The sequence below is a fragment of the Crotalus tigris genome, unplaced genomic scaffold (genome assembly GCF_016545835.1).
Source record: "Crotalus tigris isolate CLP2741 ecotype Arizona unplaced genomic scaffold, ASM1654583v1 scf7180000017694.5664430, whole genome shotgun sequence".
Taxonomy (NCBI): domain Eukaryota; kingdom Metazoa; phylum Chordata; class Lepidosauria; order Squamata; family Viperidae; genus Crotalus; species Crotalus tigris.
Window position 1 is genome coordinate 233,362 of NW_024096572.1, and position 19,040 is coordinate 252,401.

Genomic DNA, 19,040 nt, shown 5'->3' on the forward strand with positions numbered 1-19,040 from the left:
TGCTTTCACCTTTAACAATAGGTTCAATTTTATTTTTGTAGGTATAATTTAATTGGGGAAACCACAATGAATTTACTGGGGTAGCTGAATCTCTCTAATATGTGTCTAGACACATTTCTGCTCAGTCCAAGCTTGACCTGAAATAACTATACAAAAGGGCTGAAGAGGATCTGCAAAGACTTTACAGATAAAGTTGCACTTTATTTTGTTTTTTTGACTCATGAGTTGAAATACAATGAGCGTAATCCTATAATCTTGAATTGAAGTATTTTTAAAAATTATAAATGTAAGTTTTAACAAACTATAGCCGGATAATACAGTTGTTTAGTTTTGAAAGCCAGGCAGTTAAATGACAGGAACATAGAATTTGGTTTATTCTTTAATAGCAGCAAAGAAAGCTCATTTAAAAGTTTGCTTTTCTCTCCCTAGGTGACTCCGATGACCAGCCATTTGAGGAAGGGAGAACATACAGATGTGCTATTGCACAACAGCATTTCTGGACAACGGCCCTAATTTAAATTATATTTGGCAGGAGCAAGATGTGTTTCCTGTTTAGTGAATACAAAACATAGTGATGCCAGAGTTCTCAGTCAGCACTTTTCTAGCAGCAGTGGATTCTAAAGTGAAATAGAAGTGGCAATTGGTATAATAAAAACAGGCATTTTGCCTTTGTACATCTCATCAAAAGTTTACACGATGCACATGAGTTTCTGAGGAACCTCCTGCTGTAACCTTGTTGGGAAATGAAAAGTATGACAGAAACACAGGGTGCATTTTTTTTCACTATGGTTTTTCCCCAATTTTTGTTTAGGGACATTTTTTTTCATATTTGGAGTTGTATGTTTTCTAACTATACTTATATTAACCTACTGTTTGCAAATCCATTTTAATCAAAGTTACAAATTGCAGTTTGAAGCAAATCATAGTAAAGTTGCTGGCCCAAAAATAATGATGGACATCTCAAAGAAGGAGAAGAAGAACCTCTAAAAAATGGTGCAATTGATTCTACATGTCAATTTGGAGGATGGAGAAAAAAGTGTTGTTTGCTTTAATTCTTCAATTTATTTATATGCTTTTTTATGCCCATGATAAATTGCCTGTCATATCTTTTCCTATTTGGGTCATATTTCAAAATCCCACAAATATTTTAGTGTATGTTATTGAAATTTTTATCCTTTTATTGATAATAATAAAAAACTTTACATATGTTTTGGCTTCCCTTTATTCTGTGTTATTGAACAACATAAAGGCAGAGGGTATCTGCTGGTTGGAGATGTTTGTGTATGCTTAAAAATGGTAGTTGCAACTGGTTCAGAGACCATTTATTGTGTTTATGTTCAGAAAATATGCTATGTGCCCCAGATGTAGACTTTTTTTTTTTTTTTGCCAAGATGTCATTATGGCTGTAACTCTACAGTGAACTTTTACCTTCATGTTTGAAATTCAGCCAAGGACCTAAAGTAGACAAGTGTGAAATCTGTCCTTAGAAAGCATTCCAGGTTTTAAAAGCAATTAATAGCAAGTACCCACTTTCTATTTTGATCCAGGTTAGAGAGATTTAACTATTATTAGCTGTAACTCTGTTGAAAATTAACACTCTTGCTCATGTTCATGCACATTTTTTTTTAAAAAAAGCTTATTTCCAAATTTAATTTGACAGGCCAGACTCCTGATATGACAGATTACCTCAGTGTAATTGAATTAGCATTCTGTCTGCTTGCAACAATTGCAGTATTCCCAGATCATCTGCTGAACGGATGAGAAATCCCTTCTTACCAAATTGAGCAATCTGCCATATTATTTATTGGCAAAAGACTGTCATATTTTACATATGCCTTCCACAGCTTTATCATTCTCATGTATATTCCTGACATTGTAGACTATGTTATGGAGGCAAAATATTAGGAGTCTGGTAACACTATTTCCAAACTAAGAAATTTTATTGAAACATGTAGCTCACATCATCAGATGTGTAGAGTGGCAAGGTTGATGTAGGGTAATAAATTGGGAGAGATAAGTTGGTTATACAGATGCAGGTGAGACAGATTACAAGTACCTTCTTAATAATTATATAATTAACTATTACAATGCATTAAATTCATTTGGTGGTGAAGACCTTCTTTGACTGCCTAAAACTGTGTGAATTTAATAATTTATTACTTGATGGTGTTATTAAAGTCCCGTTTTTCCAAAACAGTCACTTTGAGATGTGCCATGGAATTTCCCGAGAGGCTGAAATGTTCTGATATTAAGATGTCCTTGTTTTGAATGCTGATTTCAAATTTTCATCCTTTAATTCTTTGGTGGAAAGTTTACCCCATTTGTCGTATGCAAAACCCAGAAGGACAATGGTAGCAGATGATGGCATGTGAAAGTTCCTCTAATCTTGTGTTTGTATTTGTTGGTGACTGTGATGGTGCTGCGGGTGTAGACGTGGGACAAAGCAGTCATCTGGGTTTGTTGCTGGCTCCAGTTACCGTGTTGGCATCACTGTCCTGTTGTTCCTTGTTGCTCTTGAGAATCTGCTTCAGTTTGGCTTTGATGCAATATTTGCTTGCCTTTCAATGCTCAAGAAAGTGCAGTGTCATTGCCCAGTATGGATTGTAGCTGATTAATGTTTTTGAATTGTCTGTGTTGTATTTTTTTTTAAAAATCCAATATATTTTTTAAAAAAATGATTCAGTAAACTTTAGCTAATCAAATAAGAGCTTAACTCTTAAGTGTGATCTATGAGATTGATTCCCTGTAGCCAGCGAAGACAGTCTGCAAAATATCTAGGGTCCTGGAAGATGATCTCCCTCTATCCAAAGGTGAACACTAGACGGTTTGATTTAATTATAGCAACTTTTCTCTCTTTTGTGTTCCCTATGATGAACTCTTTCTCCCACAATTCCCTAGTCTTCCTCATGGAAGGTTAAATCATAATTTCTTAATAGATATTTAAGGACGTCAGTGCTTGTTGCTGTGGCTGTCTTGACAACCATTCTTTCAACCTCTTCTCTAGTTAATCTGGAACTGGCTCAGTTTGGCTCCAGTTGCAGAAAATAATATATGGCCATAATGCTTTGTGAGAACAAGTTCTCTGAACTTATAGCCAGGTCAGTTTGACTTTGGCTGCACACCAAATTGTTAAAAGCATTCTTATTACCGTGACAATTTCTTATAAACTCCATCCAAATGAGAGAAATGGAGGGGAAAAGTAGGATAGCTAAAATAATTTTAGAGTTTATAAAAACCTCTTACTCGCCAAATAATGGTGGTTGATGTCACGTACCCGGTTTCCAAATTTCAGAGGAAAGAGTCTGCCCTCAATAGCCAAACTCATGTAGAAGAAAGAAACACTGCCACATTCTGGGAAGTCTTGAGTTTCTAGGGATGTGGAATACTTTCAGGAAAAGTAGATGAGGGACAGGAAGACTGCAAACCCTTTGTGCAACCTTATAAGCACTCAGCTGTAGAAATATTGCATGAAAAGAAATCCATATTTAGGTATGAAAAAGGATAGCATGTTTTAGTTAGATATGTCATTTTCTAATTAACATTGAGAAACTCTTTTAATTGCCATCTTCTGGGTTTTTGATAGCCAAGTTTGGATTGTTGCAGAAACAGGCAATATGGATACATTTATGTACAAAAAAGCTTAAGAGTCTCCTCTTAAGGTGTGTATAGAAATGCTACAGTAGCCCAGCAATTAATCTGCTCAAATGATCAGATTAGTGAGTTACCGAATACCACTGGTGCTGGAGAGAAAGTGATAAAAAGAGTGTCATCTAAAACAACAACATTTTACTGGAAGAGTAGGAATTTCATCGACCTGCAGATGGAGGCATTATGCCAGAAGATATAATAGGAGGAGATCTATTTTTCTTTTGTTGTTTTTATAAAGTTATAATAGGTGGTACCATGTTAAGACATTAGCATATTCTGGAAAAATAATGGGAAGGCTAAGCCAGCATTTGGACTTCCTACTAAATTGCAAGATTCCCTAATCCCAAAGCAGGGGGAGTTGATTTCCAAACAGGCTGTAAATGCTATCATTACAATCAGTACCGATTGTTTCTGGCTTGCTCTGCAATTGTTCAATGACAGCTGGTTGTTCCCGTTCCTCTACAAATAAGCATCAAAGTCATTTTAAAGACGATTCAGCGGTTTGTCTGCAAAGTGAATATGTCAGGCTTGAATGTCTGTGTGAACTCAGGGGAAGTTAAACAGAATAACAGAGTTGGAAGGGACCTTGTAGATCATCTAGTCCAACCCCCTGCTGAAGTAGGAGACTCTACACAATTTCTGACAAGGGGTTGTCCAGTCTCTTCTTGAAAGCCCCCAGTGATGAAGCACCCACAACTTCCTCTTTAAGGCACCAGGTCCTGAGACTCAATCGGTCTTGGTGGAAAACTGATAGTGCTTAAAAAACACATTTTAAATCCAGAACCTGGGCCCTGAAATCTTGCTAGCTAATGACTGAGCTCTTGCTACGTGCCATTAGAGAAATTAGGCTACACATATTGAGAAAATCTAAATCATGACAGAGTTGGGTTAGAATGCATATTTATTTATGCATATATTCTCTCTCTCCATCCATCCATCCATCCATTCTATGCACTAAGAATTTGATTAGGGAGTGTCGTAACCCACTAAATAGATTTTATAACAAGAGAGAAGAACAAGACAAAAATTAAATGCATAAAATGTATTAAAAACAGATAATGCAATTTCTTTCCATTAATATAATAATTTTCCCCATGGGAAAATGTTTGGAGGATGTGATGAATCATTGTGGTACAACAAGATGAGCAGGGTCACGAACATTTTTGCCTCTGGGTGTTTTCTACAATTATGTAAAACGTGAAATTCTTTTCCATTTACCAAGGAATTCTGGATAAAGAAGCTGGACAACAGGAGCACAAATTATACAGCAAATATGACCAAATATAATGTAGAACTTGCAACTTTATTTACATGGTGATGACAAAGAGGGCTTACTTTTCTTGTGTTACTGAATCCAAGTGAACTACCCAGCAAGGCTTTTTGGGAGTTGTATAATACAATTATAAAATACTTTGAGAATGAAGTTGCTCACATCTACTTCAAGTTAGTCATCACAATTACTGGAAAATCTATTCAATTTAGGGGATTCTAGTAGGATCATTTTCAGAGTTGCCACCCAAGGAAGTAGACAAGTTGCATGTGGGGATTAAAAGAATTATCTCTTTTCTAGACCTTTACCCACTCTTGTTAAGCAATTAATGTGTAATTGGATCTGTTTTGGAAGACCGCCATACTTACTTAGGTGAAAGAATTATCCCAATCAGTTTGAAAGTGATGGTGATATGACCTCTCTTGAAAAAAAGAAGCAAACACCTTAGATGCTATGTTTTTGGGAAATCAATTACAGGTTGCAAATATTTTTATGGAAAAGAGAAAGTATAGCTGCAAGAAGCTGATCATCTTTAGGCTGCATATAACAGTAAAGTCCTGGATAGTGTTGCAAATATAATAGTCTTGTTTGCCCAAATTATTTTTACTGGAGAGAAATGTGGTGAATGCCTTTTCTGGAAGCAAATTCCAGTAAAAGGGCTATACTTACATCCCTTTTACTTACGTTCAGAAAGGGGCTAATATAGTTCTGCAACAAGAGCCTGGGTACAACTCTGCACAGACATATGATACTCTGAGGATGTATAAATCACATAGAGTTACATAGATAGGATCATACCCCAGATGTTAATGCTTGTATGCCATTGATCATCATGCAATATTGCTAGAATAAGTCTCTGAGTTAGGAATAGGGCATGATATGTGATGGTTCCATTCCCGTCTACAAGAATCATCATCAGAAGTAGAAAAGTTCTATTTGGAATCCTGCAATATTATCCTGGGACACATATATTTGCCTTCATTAATGAGTTCTATTTGCTTTATTGTTCCTCCTCTCCAAAGTCCAAGTTTACACATAGAGGCAGTTTTCCAAAGAGTTGAAATATGTACCACTAGCATACTAAGGACATGGATGGAATCAGACTGTTCTTTTAAGGCATCACTCTGAACACCTCTTTCCCTGAATTAAAAATGTAGGACACAGCTAACTCACCTGTGAAACTTAGTGCACAGAAACTCATAAAGTCCTCCTGGTTTATATTAGAAAAATGGTACAGTATATAAGACAGGATTCACCAACTCTTCATTAACCATAATGATTAATAAATTAGGAGCTTCTATTCTAGCCAATTTCATTGTAAAGAACAAAATAGGAATTGAGATAAAGTATCTCCTCTTCTGCTTGTGATTTGGTTTTAATTAGCACTGGAAAACTAGATACAGAAGTCAAGAACCAATTTGAATCCTATTTTCAATTTGATATTTTGAATCTGATACTATTTGAAATAGGTCCAGGCTGTTCCATAAGAATTGCTCACAAGGTTGCAAATCTACTGCAGGATATGCTACTGGATCCAAAACTTACATACATTAATTGTATACGTTATAGGCATTAATATATTCTTCTATTTGGTCCAAGCCTTCCATTTCAAATACTAAGTGTCTGGACTAATAATAATTCCTAATAATTATTGGCTGTTAAAACAAAACCAGATATTTTTGTATGGTATCATTCGCAGTTAGTTTCATATATCTTTGTATTGCAAATTTCTGTATTGAACATTATTAGGAATGAAAGAGCCCTGCTGAATCAGAGCAACTGCCAATCAAATCCAGAGTCTTTGTTCCCATTTCAGCAAATGGATACTTTCAGGATTTTTTCAAGTCAGGTGTAACAGAAATAATTCTGTCCAGTTGTTGCCCATATCAAGAAGGATATTGAGGGTAAAGTTACAATTGCAAACACACTTGCTAAGGGGAAAAAGCCATAAAATATCTTGAGACTTACTTCAAAATAAATTTAAATAGAATAATTTATACGAATGCATGAATGTTAGCTGGCAAATTGTTTACTAGAAGAAATACAAATTGTAGTGTATGATTTTGATGTATTTTGAAAGAGTACTCAAATGATAAAGAAATATATGATGGATATTTATTTTTCATATTAACTTTTTTTTCAAGGAACCATTTTCCATCCAAGTATTCATGCACATTAGAATTGTTCTGTAAATATTTGTATATGTCCTTATCTGGGCTTCTTTATAAGCCACAGGTCATATGTCTTGTATCTGTGGCTTTCATTGGGAGCCAGTTTTGCTGGTAGTTGTCTATGTCAGGTGTTTCTGTTCAGTGTTTCTCTTTAGGTCCTTCCTGCATCTTTTGATGATGAAGTCATCAAAAACTTTCCTCAGTGCATCATTATTTTATGTTATATGCTGACACTTAACAAAAAGTTGGTTTGTATGACCTGGAATTCACCATTATTGGATAGGATATATAGCTTATGGGAGTGTGATGGCTCAGGGGTTAAAGAGGCTGAGCTTGCCAGCTGGAAAGCTGACAGCCTAGGTTTGAGACCTGAGCATTGCATGACAGGGTGAGCTTCTGTTTTTGCCCCTGCTCCTGCCAACCTAGCAGTTCAAAAGCATGTAAATGCAAGTAGATTAATAGGTACCACTTCAGTGGGAAGGTAACCACCTCTAGAATCAGACACAACTGCACAGGGAAACTGTTGTGTCCTGGGCCTGATGAGGAAACTCAGCAGGCCCAGAATTGTTGCAAATGGTCCCGGGCATTCTAAAAGCTGCCTGGGAACAGACAGAGTGGCGCCAGAAGAACTTGTATTGGTTCACTCTGTCTGGGTTTCAAGCCCTATAAAAAGGCCTGCATGCTTTTTGCTTTTTGCTTGGAATTGGAGTAGGAGAATAAAGCATTGTTAGTTGTCACCATGTGTCTTCTTCATTTGCACATGAACGACGGATTTAACACTGGCGAAACAAAAGATTTAAGGACTTACCCTGGAAGTCCTGAAGAGGGGGAAGACGGCGTCTGAATCAGCGTCCCAGCCTGGCAGTACAGCGTCGCTGGAGGGTGAGCTCAGCTAAAGGACCCTTTCCCCGAACAGCAGCTTGCAGAGGAAGTGAGTGGTGAAGATCGTAAACCTTACGATGTCGAAGATTGGCTGCTTGACTGATTTCGATGTCTCCCACCCAGAGAGATGGAATTCCTACGTAGCACGGGTGGAGAATTACTTCAGAGTAAATCAGATTAGAGAAGATGGCCTGAAGGCAGCAACTCTTTTGTGTGCCTGTGGACAAGAAGCTTTTGACATCGCAGAAAATCTAGTGGCCCCTGCACCTCTGGAGTCAGTAGCATATACTGACTTAAAGAAAATGTTGAAGGAACACTTCCAGCCGAAGTTATCCATCATTGCTTGGAGGCACGCATTTGAGCAGAGAGACCAGAGGCTGGGTGAATCTGCTGCAGACTTTATTGCGGCCTTAAGGCAAGCAGCCAGACCTTGTGAGTTCAAGGATCTGGAAGAGAGGCTGCGAGATCACTTTGTCTGCGGATTAAGGAGCAGAGACTTACAACAAAAGATTTTTGCAAAAGAAGATGTTTCCTTCCAAGATGCATTGCGAGAGGTGGCAGCTGAGGAAGCAGCAGGCGGAGCTGTGAAGGCCTTGCGCCTCGCCAGGAATCCTCCAGACGCAGCTACCATCCATCAAGAGGATGCTCGAGAAGGATCAGAAGTGGATCCTGAAGAGGAGGCCGACAGACTTCACCAGCCAGCTGAGAGGAGGCAGAAGGGACGTCCGGTCAAGGCCCCAGCATCTTTTCAATGCTTTGGGTGCGGAGGATGCCACAAGTGAGCTGATTGCCGATTCCGCTCCGCCATTTGCCGGGCGTGTGGCAGGCAAGGCCACATTGCATCCATCTGTCTAGGTCGCCAGAAGGTTCAACCTCAGGAAGAATTGTTTCAGAAAGGTACCAGGGTCCCCAGCAAACACAGGGTGGGTTTCTGCGCATCGCGCAGGAGCATTCTAAAAACAGGGACACACAAGCCCCTTAAGAAGAAACTTTTCATTAACGTAAGGTTGCAAGGGGTTCCCTTACTGATGGAGTTGGACACTGGGTTCGCTCTTTCCATTATTTCAATTAATACCTTCAAAAGCAGTAGTGGCCTTCGAGTTAAACTCAGGCCATTGAATCTAATACTCACAGATTTTCAAAATTCTATGGTGTGTGTTAAGGGGGAGGCCACCCTTAAGGTATAGTATAAGGATTTTGAAGGTTCCCTAGATGTGGTGGTTGTTGGGGGTGAACGTACAAGTCTTATTGGACTCGATTGGTTTGAGGCTCTAGGAATCCAAGTAACTGGGCTGCACAGCTTGCAGAGGTTTGCAAGGAGTTTGCAGATGTGTTTAGTTCAGAACTAGGATCCTACAAGGGGCCTCCCATTTCGCTACGGTTAGACCCAACCATCATGCCCATCAGGGTTAAGCCTAGGAAGGTACCTCAAAGGTAAGATAGATGCTGAACTGGACAAATTGCCCTCAAAGGTAAGATAGATGCTGAACTGGACAAATTGCTCCAGCAGGGCATTTTAGAACCTGTGGATTCTAGTCCATGGGAAACCCCCATAGTAACGCCTCTAAAGGCTAATGGGGAAATACGTATATGTACAGACTACAAGTGTACACTGAATAAGACGTTGCAACAGCATGCTTATCCAGTCCCTGTTGTAAGCCACATCCTGGCCTCCCTCAAGGGGGGGCACATTTTTGCGAAACTTGACCTGGTGCAGGCCTATCAACAGCTACCTGTTGATGAGGCAGCTGCAGAGGCTCAGACTATTGTAACTCACAGGGGGGCCTTCAAGGTCAAGAGACTGCAATTTGAGGTCAATGTAGCTCCTGGCATATTCCAAAGTGTCATGGAGAGCACACTTTAAGGTATTCCTGGGGTCTGTCCCTACTTCGATGTCCTCATTGCTGGGGAGTCATCTCAAAATTTAGCAGAAAGATTAAGGGCTGTTTTGCTTTGTTTTTGAAAAGCAGGCCTTAAGCTAAAGCAGGATAAATGCAAGATAGGAGTCACTTCCACTGACTTCTTAGGTTTCAGAATAATGCCCAAGGCATTCATCCTGCTGAAGCTAAACTACAAGCTATTCAACAGGCCCCAAGCCCCAAGTCCAAGAATGAGCTACAAGCCTTCTTGGGGCTCTTAAATTTTTACCATGCATTTCTCCCACACAAAGCTGCAGTGGCAGAGCCTTTACATAGGCTCTTAGACAAGCAGGCTCCTTGGCAGTGGACTAAAGTCCATGACAAGAGCTTCAATGAGGTTAAGGCCTTGCTTACTTCTAATGCTGTTTTAGAGCATTTCGATGAGCAACTGCCTGTTTGCATCGCATGCAATGCATCTCCTTATGGGGTGGGAGCAGTACTTAGCCATCTGAAGGCTGATGGGACACAAGTCCCTGTGGCCTATTATTCAAGGACTCTGTCATCTGCAGAACGGAATTACGCTCAGATTGACAGAGAAGCCTTGGCCATAGTGGCTGGCATAAATAAATTTCATGATTTCTTATATGGCTGCCATTTCATGGTCTATACTGACCATAAGCCTCTGCTGGGTTTGTTTATCACTAACAAAGAGACCCCACATATCATTTCTTTTCGTATGCTGAGATGGTCCATTTTCCTGCCAGCATATGACTACACTCTAGTTCATAAACCTGGAAATGGGCCATGTAGACGGCCTAAGCAGATTACCTTACAGCAGAGCAGACCTTGCTCCTGCCATTAATATTCTTTCCATTCAGGAGTTGCCTGAATTTCCCCCTCAATGCTAGGGATGTGGCTGCAGAAACTGCCACTGATCACACGCTTACACGTGTGCTGACATGGGTGTTGTCAGGATGGCCTGACACGTGTCCAGATGCGACATTTCAAAGTTTTTGGCAAAGGAGACACGCACTGTCTATCTTTAATGGGTGCCTTTTATGGGGTAGCAGGGTAGTCATCCCAGCCTCATTGAGGTCTAGAGTCTTAATCTCCCTGCATGAGGGACATCCTGAGATAGTCAGGATGAAAGCGCGTGTGCGCAGCCATCTTTGGTGGCCTGGACTTGATAAAGCTATCGAGGCTCAGGTGCACGGGTGCCAACAATCACTGCCTGAACTGCCTCAGGCCCCTGTCCACAAGTGGGAGGAGACACTCCCCTTGGTCATGGGTACATTTAGATTATACTGGGCCCTTTCAGGGGCAATTCTTCCTTATCCTTATTGATAGCCATTCCAAGTGGCTAGAGGTTGTTCCTGTTTCCTCCACTACTACTGCCAGGACTATCCAGGTGTTGAGAGGAATTTTTGCATCACACGGACTTCCAGATGTTCTGGTTTCAGATAATGGCCCTCAATTTACCTCTTCTGAGTTCCAGGATTTTCTTCAGACCAACCTGATCCGGCATGCAACATCAGCTCCCTTCCACCCTTCCACCAACGGGCAGGTTGAAAGGATGGTGTGCACCACCAAGGACACATGTTCAGTAGCTGGCATCACAGGTTAGCTGACTTTCTTCTTGCACATGGCACCACACCTTGCATGACCACTGGAAAGAGCCCAGCTGAACTCCACTGGGGTCGCCGACTCATTACTAAATTGGGCAGGTTGCACCCAGACTGGGTGGCTTCTCAGGTGTCACACCCACGGGCACCAAGGAGACTACAGTTGGGCGATCCGGTCTGGGCTAGGAACTACGCTCCTGGCCATCTGTGGGTTCCTGCTGTCATCTGTAAGATCTCTGGACCTCTCTCATATGAAGTGACCTTGGAAGATGGCCGTGTCCTACGGCGTCACATTGATCAACTGCGCTGGCGGTTGTCCCCTGTGGATTCCGTCCCTGCCTCTACTCTTGCGCCGAACAGGGAGTCATGCGTATCCGCAAGAGCTCCAAACAGGAATTCACTGGATAGGGGGTCATCCCACACATTCATAATTACTCCAGACAGGGAGTCACACCGGGGGTATCCACAGTATTCACATATGTCAGACAGTGCTCCAGACAGGGAGACTGACCGGGGGTATCCACACAAATCACTAGCAGTAAGAGAAAAGGAATTCCATCAAGGGTGCTTGCCTAATTCCGCAATTGCTCCCAAAAGGAAGTCACCAGCAAAGGGGGTTGCCATGGAGGCGACTCCTGACTCTGGCACCTCGGCCACAGAAGACTGGGAGTATTGGGACACACCTGCAATGCAGGTCACGTCCAAGATTGGTCGCGGGCTCGAGGGACTAAGTTTCCTGGAGCCATCCAGGGTAGTTGGGGAGTCCTTAGCCAATTCAGAGGGTTGGGGAATTTCAGCTGCTCTCACGGAGCCTGGGGAGAGCTCTGGCAATTCTGCCAGCACGCCTCACCAGGGGTCACCTGCAAAATATGTGCATAAAAGTCCTGGTCTAGCGAGCCCAACAGATGGGCCGTTAGGCCAGGCGCCCTTAAGAACAAGTCCTGGTCTGCCTAGCCGGGCAGGTGAGCTAACAGACCAGGCACCTTCCCTAACCTTGCATAGGTCACAACGGGCTAAGGCCCCTCCTAAGCATCTAGGCGAATATGTGAGGTTCTTGTCAGTACAAGGGACTTTACAGGTCTAGGTTGAGGAGATGGGACCTATGTGGGTAGAAGATAGACATACGAAGTCCACATTAGAGAGTGGGTTGGTTAGCTAACTCATTAGTTATAAGAAGGGTGTCTACATGTGAGCAGACTATTATTTTCTTTTAATTTGTTTTATTATTATTGTAAAGAAAATTGGAATTGTTTGTGTTCTATCCAGGGGGGAGGGGTGTTGTGTCCTGGGCCTGATGAGGAAACTTAGCAGGCCCAGAATTGTTGCAAATGGTCCCAGGCATTCTAAAAGCTGCCCGGGACCAGACAGAATGGAGCCAGCCTTGTGCGCATGCGCAAGGCGCGAAGAAAGAAGAACTCATATTGGTTCACTCTGACCGGGTTTCAAGTCCTATAAAAAGGTCTACGTGCCTTTTGCTTTTTGCTTGGAGTTGGAGTAGGAGAATAAAGCATTGTAAGTTGTCACCATGTGTCTTCATCATTCGCACGCGAACGACGGATTCAACAGAAACCTTTACCTTTTTATATGGTTTATAATTTGAAAGATATGATCTTAAAAAAATGGGAATATACAGTATTTTATTTTTTATCATGTTAGGCTTCTTCTCCTAGAAAATTTGTTGTATTTCTGCAAACCTCAGATTTTTCTAAAGCATGATACTTCGGAGGGCCTCTGTTTTGGCTTAAATTCTGTTGGCATTCAACCATCTGAATTTGCTTTTAGAAAGAGTAATGTTTCAAAAATGCATTGTGACCCTTAGGAGAAGTTGGCCTCAGATTAGCTCTTGTTCAAATTAATTTCAAGTCACTGGTGATCACTGCTTCAACTGCACAGCTATCTTTTTCTTAATTTCGATCCATAGTGAGTATAAATTCAAACTTAGTGGAAGATGAAGTTGTGCTGACATAATAACAGTTGTATGCCTTCAGTTATTGCTTGCAGAAATGGTAAAACTAAGCAGATTAAGGTGGTATCATTGGGACAATAGTGTTTAAGAAGAATTCTATGGAATTTCGGAACTTTTTCCCATTCCTGTCATCAAAAGCATACATTATTATGTTTATCTGCAGCTTTTGATTATAAAAAATAGGAAGCATCATATTCAACAATCAAAGGTATGGAGTGCTGCCATTGTTCTCATCAACAGCGAACAGTTATGAGGTCTAAATTATGTCACTTTTCCACTTCCCTGTGCTTTTCCATCATCCTGACAGAAGGATTTTTAAGAATTGCTATCCAACAGATCTGGAGAATACCAGATTATGGAAGGCTGGTTTGCAATAAAATTGTAGTCTTGGCTCAGGCTGATGGAAAGCCAGAAATACTCCAAGTATGTTTTAAAGCAACCAGGTTATGAGTAAAGAAATCAAGACTTATTTGGAACAGAAGATGCTGAGACAGATATTTATTAACCATTATTATTTATTCAACCTCACAGAGGCATAAACTATACATACAAATACATTAGAAAGGTACCCTCTTACAGTAATGTTTCACATTTTGATTTTGTTCCAAGAGGGTTGCAAATATTTCCATACATTCTACAAACCAAAGATTGCTTTTGCTTTCATTCAATACAGTATGACTGAGTCCATTAAAAAAAGAACTGCAGTCAATTAAATTGTAGAGATACAATGCAAAAAAAAAAAAAAAAAGTGGAAATCAGACAACTAGCTTTTGAGAATTTTTGGACCTATCATGATAAACACTAAAAAGCTTTTAAGAAGCATGAGTATGCTATTTGTTTATGGAGCAATGTTTACCGGGCTAAACTTTTTGGACAGAGTTGGCACATGGGCTAAATGATTCTGAGTGACATGTGAAATGGTGAGATTTTTTTTCCTTCTTTGTACAAGCAATAAAACTTTGGTTGCTGGGATTTGTGTCTGTGTGCAACTAATGAGTGCTAAATAGAGAGAATAACTGATGAATAGTATTTGATAGCCATGGAATAGGAAATTCTGCAACATACTTATGTTACATACATAGTATGAAATATTATTTATTTGTCATGAAGTCATGACAGTTTGTATTCTGATGGAACACAAGGGAGAAAATGGTAAACTAGAGATCTAAACATGGACAGCCTTTTGCACAAAAATTTATGCTCATGCATTTTGCATTCACTTAGGAAGAACTTGCATGATCTGAAGTGATTTGATGAATTTGGATTTAGGAAAAAACTAAAAGAATAACAGAATAACAGAGCTTGAAGGGACCTTGGGGGTCTTCTAGTCCAACCCCCTGCTCAGACAGGAGATCTACACCATTCTGGACAAATGGCTTTCCAATCTCTTCTTGAAAACCTCCAGTGATGGAGCACCTACAACTTCTGAAGAAAAGCTGTTCCACTGGTTTATTGTTCTCACTGTCAGAAAATTTATCCTTAGTTCTAGGGTGCCTCTCTCTTTGATCACAAGGGAGAAATATGACCACAAGGGAAATACATCAAAATTAATCTCAACATTTAGCACCTTTGCAGTTAAAAAAAATAAGAATATTCATAAATTGGAGGGCTACTTATGCTAGATTTGTAAGAGGTCATCCATGTAGGTATAAGCCAGTCCTCAGTCATATTAGCTTGCAGAGAAGATTATGCAGGACGTAGGCAAAAAGGTAGTGGTTAGAGGCAAGTGATATTGTAAATGTGCATCAGGTTTTGTTACCGAAACCTCTTGGGATGCATCAAAAATGCCTCATTTCAAACTTTCTCCGAAGTATGTAAAACATATCCTATATTACATTCTGACTTTTTTTAAATAAAGGAAATACACATCTTGCACTGAAGAATCTTTCTTTTAGATAGCAACACTAATTCCGAAAAAAAAAAAGACACCAGCTGGTAGTTTTGATATTCTTCTTGGGATGCAATTGAATTGGTGAGAAATGTGTCAAGAGTCACTCTGTCATACCTCAAAGTAAAAGTTGTTGTCATTTACTCTCTATTGTCAGGAAACTTGCCCATGAGTTAGTTTGATGCAGGCAAGTTCCTTGCTTAAGATTCTGGTCCTCAATGTGGCTTGTGTCGGTGGAGCGCTTTGGGGTTTGGGCTGCAAGGGGAAATAAACCTAAATTACAACATAGTCTGGAAATAGGTGTTTAAGTTAATGGAATGATTACAAGAAAAAAATGCAACAGTACTTAAGACCAGGCACACAAAACTAGTGACATGTATGGAGCTTTTTTCCCACACCCAGGCCTAGTAGAGAAGTCTTCAGATTAGTATAACTGAGTGCTATTGCTATACTTACATTTTGCAGAGCAAAACATTGTAAACAAATAGCAATGATGTGTTGTTGTTTTTTCCTTTTCAATTTTTGAACAAAAATAATTAGCCAATAGATGTCTAGATTGCAATCCACAAACCACTTTTCCTGATGGAATTTTCTGGGTTCAGATGAAGCTTTTCTACATCTTAAATACTATGCAACTCCCTCTCTCCCCCGCCCGTCTTCTAGAGAATGTCCCACAATTTGCAAGGTATTGGCACATATAGAAAAGAGATTAATATACTGAAGTTGCCAAATTGTCATTTATTTATAAATTTGACTTAAGTAAGAGACTCAGTCTCTTTTGGATAATATTTCACTAACTTGTTTTACTAAATGCAATTTTATCCAAAAAAGCTAAAGTCGATAATTTCATCAGTTCATTTAAGAAGGCATCCATCCTTCCTTCATATATTTCAATTATTTCCTCAGTGTTTTTTCTATTAATTTTTTTCAGTTTCTCAGTGCAACATTTACATGTCTTATGGCAATGTTAAATGTTGGCAAATGTTAAAATACATGTTGGAGGTGTCCTGTGTGGCAAGCTAGAGAGCCAATAAGAGAGAGAATGACCAATACTTTTTTTTAAAAAAAGAAGAGTAGTTTAAAATGGCAGAGAATCCAATATGCACACATACAAATGGATACAGAAGGAACTATAATGGTTGGAAATGGTAGGACTGGTTGTAAAATGACTTTTTTGGTGCTGTAGTAACCTGAAGCAATTGCTAAACAGTGCAGTTGTCCTAAAGGTGCTTTTTAAGGAGGCAACTGGACTTCCTTGTTTTTCTTTGAAGATGTTTCACTTCTCATCCAAGTAGCTTCTTCAGCTCTGCCTAGATCAGCGGTTCTCAACCTGTGGGTCGTGACCCCATTTGGGGTCGAACGACCATTTCACGGGGGTCGCCAAACAACGCAGTCCACCATTTTTTCCCCCTTTTCCTTAGCTGTGCTACTCCCTTTTATTCTATTGGCTTTTGAAAGACAATAGAATAGACTCTCTTGAACAGAGTCTAATTCTATTGGCTTTCAAAAGCCAATAGGAATTGTCCAGGCTGTCTCTGCCCTGCTGAGCCCGCCAAAAGTCCCATTCTGCAAACGATCCTGCAAGTTGTCTGCAGCGAAGGCGAGCTGTCTGGAAGTTTCCACCCCTCCCTGCTGAGCAACTACTAAAAATGTAAGTAAAAGAGGGCCAGGGGTGGGAAGTGGGAGGCCGGCGGGCGGAGGGAGGGTTGCTGGCGCACGTGGGGCCCAGCGGGTGCCTTACCTCCCTTGGGCTGGGCCAGCTGGTGGCCCAGCTGGTGGTTGGCCTGCGCCGTCTCTGCTGCTTGCCAGCTACGCCTCGGCCGGCGCAGGGGGCGGCACCACGCATGTGTGGCATTCCCGGACAGGGAAAGTCCTCGACTTACGACCGGTTGGGTAGTCCTCAACTTACGACCGATTGGGTAGTCCTTGACTTACGACCGGTTGGGGGTCGCGGCATTAAAAAGGTTGAGAACCACTGGCCTAGATGGTGGGGAAGCTTCTTCAGCTCTGACTAGATAGTAATCAGAGCTGAAGAAGCTTCTTGGACAAGAAGCAAAAGGCCTTTAAAGAAAAACAAGAAAGTCCAGTTGTCTCCTGAAAAAAGCCCCTTTGGGACAACCATGACCTGGATGACTGAGAATCTCCATAGACAAACAGCGCAGTTGTTAAGTGAGCTCTGCCAGAATATATTTTGCTGTCTTGTCCTCTTGTATCTTGTAACATTTAACCTATAGTATAACTACACGATCTCTGCTTCTGTCATCTAAGTTCATGAATTCTTTATTTCCAACAAATGTAGTGCTCACCGAGCCCTGGTTTATTGTCCAACTAATTTTTTATATGTAAGAAGTAATTCTATAAAAATTGAAACTGATGTGCCTAATACATTTTTTTTTAGAAAATAAAAGAAAAACTAGTATCTGCAGGAAGGCGCTTTGTTTGAAAATGTCTGACCTTGCTCAAAAAAAGAACCAAGCTAAAGAGGAATAATAAGCAGTACAGATAGTCCTCACTTAACAATCATTTGTTCAACAACCATTTAAAGCAGTGGTCCCCAACCTTTCGGGCACCAGGGACTGGTTCTGTGGAAAAAGATTTATCTGCGGACTGGCGGGGGTATGGTTTTGTGTGCTGCCTGCATCCCATGGATGGGGCTTTGCTTGTTTCCGCAGCCCAATTTCTGGCATACCATGGACTGGTGCTGGTCCACAAACTGGGGGTTGGGGACCCCTGATTTAAAGTTATGATAAAACTGAACAAGTGGTAGCTCTGACTGGTCCTCAAAGATATGGCTGTTGCAACACATGAACCCCATGATCATGTGATCAAAACTTGAGCACTTGGCAACCTGCCTGAATTTAAAGACCACAATGTGCACTTCAACTCCCCCAACCTGCCTACCTCTCCCCATTTCTGCCCTTTTGCTCCACCCACTGTCACCAACTCCTGCCATACACAGCCGACCTTTAATATCTTCCTCCTCCTGCTGTTGGGCCGAGGCAACTGCTGGCCCTTCATGAGGTCTCCAGTGGGGATCAGAGTGCAGGGTGACCAAAAGGGCAGAGATGAGGAAGAGATAAGTGGGTGTGTGACAGGACAGGAGAATCATGAGGTGCTTGCCTAATGACAATGCAGTCCTCACCTAATGATCACAACTAGAACGACTGGAACTGCCATCTCTAGGTAGTATGGTCATGAGATGTTTCGTACTGTATAATGACTGCTTAGCTTAGTGATAGAACTCAGATCCCAGTTAAGGTCATTAGTAAAGACAACTTGTAGCATAAAAAAGATGTTTCTCTATGGGCAATGTTACTTCTATAATTCTGCCTTCAAGCCTATGAAAATCTATTGTCCCAGGTCAGCTAAACTTAACTAGTACTAAATTGAAATCTAAGAGGTGGCTACTTGTTCTTAGTTACAATTTACTTGAATGGAAGGGAGTGAGGAGAGATTATCTATCCATGTCTAGTCTTAGAACTTCCAGCCAAATGAAAACATTGTCCATAATTCATAGTATCTATATATTATATTATTTGTAGCCAAGTTTCAAATAATCTTATAACATCCTTCATAAAAATCAACTTAAAATAAGACTGTATTGCTGTGATAGCAAAAATGTGATAAAATAAAAATGAAGATACGGTCTGAAGATAGAGTTGCTTCTCTTTCAAGACCAAAATGTGATGTGTATGACTTACTGAATATGATTTAACTGAAGTAAATTACTTCTG

At 40.6% G+C, this 19,040-nt stretch overlaps 1 protein-coding gene across 3 annotated transcripts in view; it reads right to left on the reverse strand.

Moving 5' to 3' along the window:
- Nucleotides 1–19,040, reverse strand: part of IGF1 (insulin like growth factor 1) — a 91,205-nt gene that overhangs the window by 14,504 nt on the left and 57,661 nt on the right. For 2 of the 3 annotated variants that reach the window (XM_039338185.1, XM_039338184.1), the window contains exon 5: nucleotides 13,932–15,561. The exons of the other annotated variant lie outside the window; for it this stretch is intronic. In XM_039338185.1, coding sequence (XP_039194119.1) covers nucleotides 15,522–15,561 — 40 coding nt within the window. In that variant the 3' untranslated portion in view covers nucleotides 13,932–15,521. Of the gene's footprint in view, nucleotides 1–13,931; nucleotides 15,562–19,040 lie in introns of those variants that run through there. 3 annotated transcript variants of the gene reach the window in all.